The 8,029-nt window shown below is 33.5% G+C and overlaps 1 protein-coding gene across 1 annotated transcript; it reads left to right on the top strand.

Annotated features, from left to right (window-relative positions):
• Positions 1-641: 641 nt before the first annotated feature.
• LOC147543854 (lachrymatory-factor synthase-like) lies at positions 642-1,548 on the top strand. The gene has a single exon (XM_086634533.1). It carries the CDS (start codon positions 810-812, stop codon positions 1,296-1,298), a length of 489 nt encoding a protein of 162 aa, XP_086490659.1. The 5' UTR covers positions 642-809; the 3' UTR covers positions 1,299-1,548.
• The last annotated feature ends 6,481 nt before the right edge of the window (positions 1,549-8,029 follow it).

The raw sequence follows: 8,029 nt of genomic DNA on the forward strand, positions 1-8,029 counted from the left end.
TGTTAGTTATGTTGTAATTTTGGTTAGAGGACTGATATTCCTAATTGTCACCATCAAATTTTTTTTTGTTGAGATTGTCACCATCAATTTAGCAACGTAATTGGCTAAAGAAGAGACGTGTTCATCTTGAGTGTAAATTTCGACTAATTCTGCAGTATGTGTTTCCATCATTTCCTGTCAGTTGAACTTCTTCATGAACAAGTTTGAAATTTCCTAAAACACTAATGCTTGTTACTTCATCATGAACACGTTTGAAATTCCTAAAACGCTAAGACTTGAAATTTTGAGGCCCTTCCTTAATTAAGACTTAGTTGATTGCACTTTTTTTTTTGTTGAACTTAGTTGATTGAACTCAGTAATGAGGTTCTGAATCGTTGAGAGGACCAATTTTAGTATTTTTGTAATTTTTAAATATAATAATCTGAGCCCGTCTGGCTCGTCACCTACAGAGCCCGCTCGGGCAGGCGGGCTCGGGCGGGCTACAGACAGTGAATTAGTGGAATGTGTCCGGCCCGATCCGCCCGGCAACTAGTAGCGGGCTAGACATAGTAGTGCCTGATCCGTCCGAATCCGACTCTATTATTCCTGAGCCAGACCGAACCCGCCCGATATCACCCCTAGTTGTGTGCCTCTTACAAAACGATCAACTCCTCTTCGGAAAATAAGGAACCGGAAAAAGAGACTCTTCACAGAGTGAGTGACTTAAATTGATTCCACAATTAAGTTTCTCTCTATGCCTCCTTTCTCTCACTACACAAATATAGTTCCTCTCTCTAAAAATACTCACCACACACTGGGATACTGTGTTCATGGAGCCAAATCTTAAGTGGGCAGGAAAAGTGAGTGCAAAATTGAAGGGTCCAAAAGCAGATCAGGTATGGATAATCTTACAAGACTTCTTCAACTTACACAAATGGTTTCCAACTCTCTCAACTTGTTATGGGATCCAAGGTCAATCGGGTCAACCAGGTTGTATCCGCTATTGTGCCGGGTCAAGTATCCCTTCCAATGGCAAGGAGAAGATCAGTTGGTCAACTGAGAAATTAGTAGCCATTGATTTAGTTGAAAGGAGTTTGACTTATGAGATTATTGATTGTAATATTGGGTTCAAATCTTATGTTTCCACAATGAAGGTCAGCCATGAGTATGAAGATGATAAAGAAGAAGGTTGTTTAATTGAATGGTCATTTGTTGTTGACCCAGTCAAAGGGTTTGTACTTGATGATTTGATTTCTAAGTATGACTCTGGTTTACAACGAATGGCTGCAAAAATTGAAGCATTTCTAACTAGCATCTGAACAACTCACATGGATTAGGGCCCAATAAGATATATTGGCAATGGGAGGTCATGGATTGTCCATGGCATCTCATTGCATTTAGATTAACGACTCTAGCCATAATCCTAGCTGAATTTTGGTCGGGTTACGTGGCTGGGCCAGATGTAGGGATGTTTTTATAGCTTTTTGAATTGGCTCTTGTTTCCGTTTATATTCTAATTCTGTCTTTCAATTTATCCATGAGATACTATGTTAATTTTTTATTTTGATGTAATGATCGTCCAAAACAATGATCACCTAAGCCATTAGGATCTCATTGTCTCAGACACCATCGTCGTATATGTCTGAGACTGTTCCGAAGATCTGATGATTGAGATGAAATGGGGATTCAACAGTCAAAATTGATTGGTATAGAGTAAAGAATCTTAATATGTTTGGGAACTTTGGGGTGCTATGAATTTTGGACAAAGGATTAATTAGTTTACAATGTTAAGTCTCAACTGTCTAATCATGAGATCTCCATAATTAGTATACTCCCAAAATTACATCATTCTTACAGTATTTACACAAGAAATTAGGGAAAAACGAATTCTTGAATAACCAATTCCGTCCTAGAGAGAAAGTTTGAGATCTTCTTGTTTTCCTCCGGCGAAGGGAGGGATCCCTTCGCCGGGATTTTCTCTTTGTTTGTATATATTATCTTTTAGATCTATTATTATCATTTTGGAGTAGAATGGAGAGACAGAAACGAGGAAGGTGGTATGGGTAGCGATTTCTCGGTGTTAATCTATCATCTTTTTCTTCTTGACAAGAGAAACCAATACCACAAGTGTGGCTGGCTATAGATACAAAATCTTCAGCAAGGAGTGCGAGAGAGACGGTTAGGGTGCGACCCGGCGTGATTTTGTCGACCTTCATCACTCCTCCGACTAGTTTCTTTATCATCAATCTCCATAAAACTAAAAGGGTTCTTCTCTGCTTAAGGATGATGGATCCAATAATAAAAAAATTCATTGTCGGCGTGTTCGTCATCAGAGAGAAGAAGAAATTTGTGCCACGACCTGATGGATTGAGACTCATAGAGATCTTTCATTTTGCTGTATATGAGACTTTCTCACTCTAAAAACAGTTTGATAAGGAATGATGATGGTCATGGATGTGAGGTTTTTTAATAAAAACTTGCTTCACAGTATCAACTTCTTGATCACCAACTTATGAGATTTTTTTTTTCAAACTTTTGCTTTCATAATGATATTTGTTAAGGCTGTCCTGGAAACGTAATTTTCAATCCCGAGCACAAAAAAGAAGATTGGATAACATCTATTAAATCAAAAAGAGAATAACTTATCAAATCAAAATGACTACATCTTATTCAATCAACAACCTCTGCTTGGTTCTTCCTTCTTACATATATTTGAGAATAATAAAGTTTAAGCCATTTATGTTCTTCTAATTTGTGATATTTAGGATCTTTTCATTTCGTGACCTTTAGGGTCTTTTCATTTTGTTATTTTGTTATTGTAATCGTGTACTTCTTTAGCTTCATGTTGTAATTTACTTTTGTAAGTCTCATGTTGTCAATTAATTTTGTAAATCGCATGTTGTACTCCAAGTGTCAAAAGTCTCAAAACCATGTATGTATTGGACTGAATTCCTACTCATGAATGAAAATTCTGGTTTAACTAAAAAAAACACAAGAAAATGGGAATTGAATCCCATATATAGATCAGACAAACTTGCCTGGCAAATTTATTAATATGATCTGCCAAATAGTTAAGCTTTACAGTAAAACAAAGAAGTTCTACACATCTACAAAACCATTCCTAAGCTCTCTGATTTCCGTCACCGTTGTTAGGATTCGTTTTCGGGATTTTATGTCCCCAAACATGCATTAAGTATAAAAGTAATTTTATTAATCATTTTGTCCAAAAACTCCAACAATCTCCCGACAATCTATATTACAAAACAACTTGGTTATGACTAGGACAATCTGAATAAGACAAAAAACAGAAAAAGGCCAATGTTTTGGGGAAAGAAGCAAAGTTTCTGGGACAATAAGTTTTGGGTGGAAACAATTTTTTTTTTGTTTCCTCCAAACACTATCCACTTCTTATGTCTTCTTCCACCATCTTCCTTCTCACCAACATCAACTCCGACGACCATTATTTCTGGCGACAACAACTCTGGTCATCAATCTCCCTCTCTTTCTTTTCATCCCTCTCTTTTATCTTATCTCTCTTCTCTCTTTTTCTTCTCTCTTCTCTCTTTTTACTCTCTTTTTTTCCTCAAAATTCCGGCGAAGGGGAGCCCCCTTCGCCGAAACCCTCGTCTGGAAAACCAGACGAAACTTTGTCTGGTAGAATCAGGCGAAGCTCGCCTGGATCTGAAGAGTCCAGATCCAGAAGAAGGAGTCCTCCTTTGTCTGGTTTTCCAGACGAAGGGTTCCGGCGAAGGGACCATTCCCCTCGCAGGAACTTAGAGAGAGAAAGAGAGGGAGAAGAGAGATGCAAAGAAGGGAGAGATAAAGAGAGAGCAAAAAGAGAGGAGAAAAAGAAGAGCGAGAGAGGAGAGAGAGGGATAGAGAGAGGAGAGAGAGAAAGGAGAGAGAGACCGTCAGCCGGCCGCCGGTGGCCGGAGAAGAGAGAGTTAAGAGATAAGGTGCGTTTGGATCGTGTACTTCTGGTTTTCCACCGTCTTCCCTGAAATTTTTTTTTGCTTTCCCCAAAGCGGTGGCCGAGAAAAATTGGCAACTAGATTTACTACTCCATGATTGTTCATCATCCCTTTGAGTTATTCTCTCTCATTCATTGTTCATCATCCCTTTGGTATCTGAGAAGATCTAATTTTCTTTCAATTAAGAGGAGCCCTGATATCAAATACTTCATGACTGTTCATCATCCCTTTGAGTTACTCCCCCTCATTCATTATATCATTCAAATTCCATCCCCCAGAAACCTGTCTTTCTACCACCAAATTTTTCATTCATCCTCCTTAAAATTTAATGTTCATCAATGGATTGGTTTTGACTTTAGGCTGCTCTACTTTTCTATAATAACCTGATTTACTCTCAACTATAGCACACCAACTTAGTTCATTCGATTGTTAATCAACCTAAGTGGTCCTCCTCCATTATTCAACATTTTTATGATTTAACATATATATGGGGGATTCGTAGCACTTTAGAAGCAAACAGTCGGTTTAAGAACTCAATTCAGCCTAATATTGAAACTAAGATTGAGTGAAACTCTCTTAATTGTTGTAATATTTACAGAGATAGGAACACAATGTTAATATGGTACAACTACATTTCTTCATTAATTATTTATTATATGTTTTTTCTTAATCTTATACAAATGTTTCATGAGATGAATCTTATACAAATTATGATATGAATGTCGATCTAGGCCAACAAATATTGGGGTACATATAAGATATGCCTAAATTGCAATAGTCAAGAACGAACAACTATCGCTTCTTACTTGATTCGAGTTCTGCACTTCACTAATATTAGTACAAATTTTAATCGTGATTGCAACCTGTTTTAATTCTGGTTAAACTTTCTTTTCTATTTTTCTTCTTTTTCTTTCACACTTCAGTAATATAAGTACAAATTTTAATCTTGACTACAACCTGTTATACTTCTGTTTATACTTTATCTTTTCTTCTTCTACTACTTCTTCTTCTTTCACTCAAACAGGTAATAATGTTCATGCTGAAAGAAAAACGGAAAGATCATACATGTGTTTCTGAGTGAGAATTTTAGTAAATAAGATAGAAGGTGTTAGGATTTTTCATCATTATAAACATGAATCAAACATATTATTAAGTCTAAACAATGAAAAACATTCCAGGAGTCATATTTGATGAATAGAGAAATGAAATTTAAATGAGTTACTTACCTGAATCATTAGAAGCCATGATGATGACGATGAAGCAAAATCTTCTAAACCTAGAGAGATCTTTGTAGTAATTTTGTCTTAATGGGAAGAGAACAAAATCAGAGTCGTATCTCTCTTGTTCAGGGATTTGCCCATTTATGGATCGGAATTACCAACCAGCTATTGAAAGTTACCAAAGTTATTACTAAAGAGCCCATCATTCTATAGTAATAATACTTAAGGGTTCTACACAATGCATATCTATAATATGCCCCCCACACAATGTAACTGATATTAAATAGATCCACATAATAATTAATTAGACCACTAAGGACTCTTAATCGAAATAGCCAACATATTATATATTATAAGCCTCATATTAACTCCACATAATCATTAGTATTGAAAAATACTAACATAAGGTTTCTTTAACATTACACAATTATCTATAATAAAATAGATAAATAACAAGAATAGAAAGAATTTAGCTCATATATTTTGTCTTCTTCGTAATAAAGTTCTATTTACAAATTTCAATGTAAGGGAGTGCTACATGTACAAAGTCTTTGTCACTAAAAAAACAAAAGTTAATCAAAGTTTTTCAAAGTTTTACTTTTATCGGGACCGTTCATTTAGCATTTTGTCAAGAATCTTGTCAAAGATTCTTTGTACATTTAGCATTTCCCTTCAATTTATGAAACATTTTAATTTGAATTTTTAATAAAATTATTTCAATTCTATTTTTTTTTAATTGCTTAGCATGTGTTGTCCGTCATACTCTTGAGAAACATGTATGGGGCATAAAATCAATGGCTTTACTGCATATCGAAACATGTATGGGGCATAAAATCAAAGGCTTTACTGCATATCACGCAATTTTTCTTCAAATTGTTATTTTTAAAAATCTTTCCACACATTTGCTCTCAATCCTCAAACTATACATCTTTATTGTAAACGATAATCAATTTATGCATCTCCATATTATATGATTCTCAAATGTTCATTCACTTTTTAATTTTATTTCTTTTTGTTGAAGATAAGCTCGAAAAGATGGTAGGTATTGTTTCGACAAAAAATATATACAATCTGCACTATAATTAGGACTTTGGCTATGCTTAGTCATTAATAAAACACCTTTGCCAAAACAAAGGTAGTAGTATTAGAACATAAAATATGGTATATCTAGATTTGAACAATTCCTTACTGTAAGTGCATAAAATTTGATCAAAAACCCACGTAGCTATTAGCTTTAAACCAGTTATTCCTTAGAATTTTTGGGTTTATAGTCCAAAAAACGGGTCCTAATAGTAGATATAATCCTCTCTAATCCTATAAAGGGTTTTAAAACCAAAAAAATAATATAAATGGATATCTAGTCCATTTGGTCTCATCTAGAGAGAAAACACAAATCTCTAGAATAAATATTATTTCATAATCCCTAATCTAACCTTTCCATATTTTATAACTGATTTATCTTCGAAATATATGCATATCTTTTTCCATATTTATCTACCATATTTCTCTCCAATCATGTTTCTATTCAAAGTAAGGATATCTTTATTATTATCTCCCATATTTCTCTCCAATCATGTTTCTATTCAAAGTAAGGATATCTTTATTATTATCTCCCATATTTCTCTCCAATCATGTTTCTATTCAAAGTAAGGATATCTTTATTATTTTCAGTAACGGAAACTCTTTATTTGATCTCTCTAAAAATCTTCTTCTTCTACATTATATTGCTGTCCAAATTCATCATTTATCAGGTTTAATACTTTCGAAATCTTTATAAACACCATTGTTAATATCTAATATTTCTTCTTATAACTAAAACCCTAATTATTTCGCTCTATTATAAAACGTATCAGATTTATGATACATATTTATAAGATCTGTTTACTAATTCATTAACTTCGAATGTATGATGTTTATTTTCTCTCTCTAAAATTTTCATAACTGCTTAAGATTTTTATGTTTATTCCTTATTCAATGATTCCTTCAAAGTTAGTATGTTATGTTTGCATCCAGTGATAATATCATATTTCTTTAGATCTATGTTTAATCTTCTGTTGTTTCTGATATTTCGTGAGATCAGATTATCAATCATCAATCGAATGTTTGATGTTTATTTTCTTTCTCTCTCTTAAAATTTTATTTATGTTTTTTATCTTGATGTTTAATCCTTCAACTCGAGTTTGACATTATTGCAATCAATCATCATAGCAGATATCTTTAGATTTGTAGTTTAAGCTTAATGATATTCTCATTTTTTTTCTTCAGATCTGGTTTTCAATCCGTACGGATTTATGAAACATTTGTTCTTTCGTACGGTTACTCATAACAGAATTTACAGTACATGTATTGTATCGTAAATTACCACAATTCATAGTAAATTATGGGTAATTTATAGAACATTACCCGTACTTTAACACCAAAACAGTACTCATTTCATTAGTAGAAATACTTCGCTTTACTATCAAATCTCGTGTACTTTGCAATAATGTATATATAATTTACGTATATCTTCATGTTCTTACCATTATGTATATAATTTATGTATAAGTGCACATAAATTATGTATTATTTATTTACCATTACGTGTACTTTTCACCCACAACAGTAGCCTTGATAAGTTTACCAAACTACTCAAAATCTTCAAATGTTGTCAAAATTTGACAAACATTGTATATAATTTACGAAACTGTACATGTAGTTTATAATACAATATATAATTTTTTTTCTTTAATGTATGTGTATTTATGTGTGTAGATTTGATATACCAGATGAAATTTCAAAGAGAATCATGAAGTGAGTCAACGAAACTAATGGAGAGTACATGGATGGGCACCATTTTTGAACCAAAGAAGATTTTGT

The sequence above is a fragment of the Eschscholzia californica genome, unplaced genomic scaffold (genome assembly GCF_041429995.1).
Source record: "Eschscholzia californica isolate CP2 unplaced genomic scaffold, dmEscCali1.0.p SCAF_4, whole genome shotgun sequence".
Lineage (NCBI taxonomy): Eukaryota > Viridiplantae > Streptophyta > Magnoliopsida > Ranunculales > Papaveraceae > Eschscholzia > Eschscholzia californica.

Coding starts and splice junctions, on each gene's coding strand:
- LOC147543854 (XM_086634533.1), top strand. CDS start 810: ATGGAGCCAAATCTTAAGTGGGCAGGAAAAGTGAGTGCAAAATTGAAG.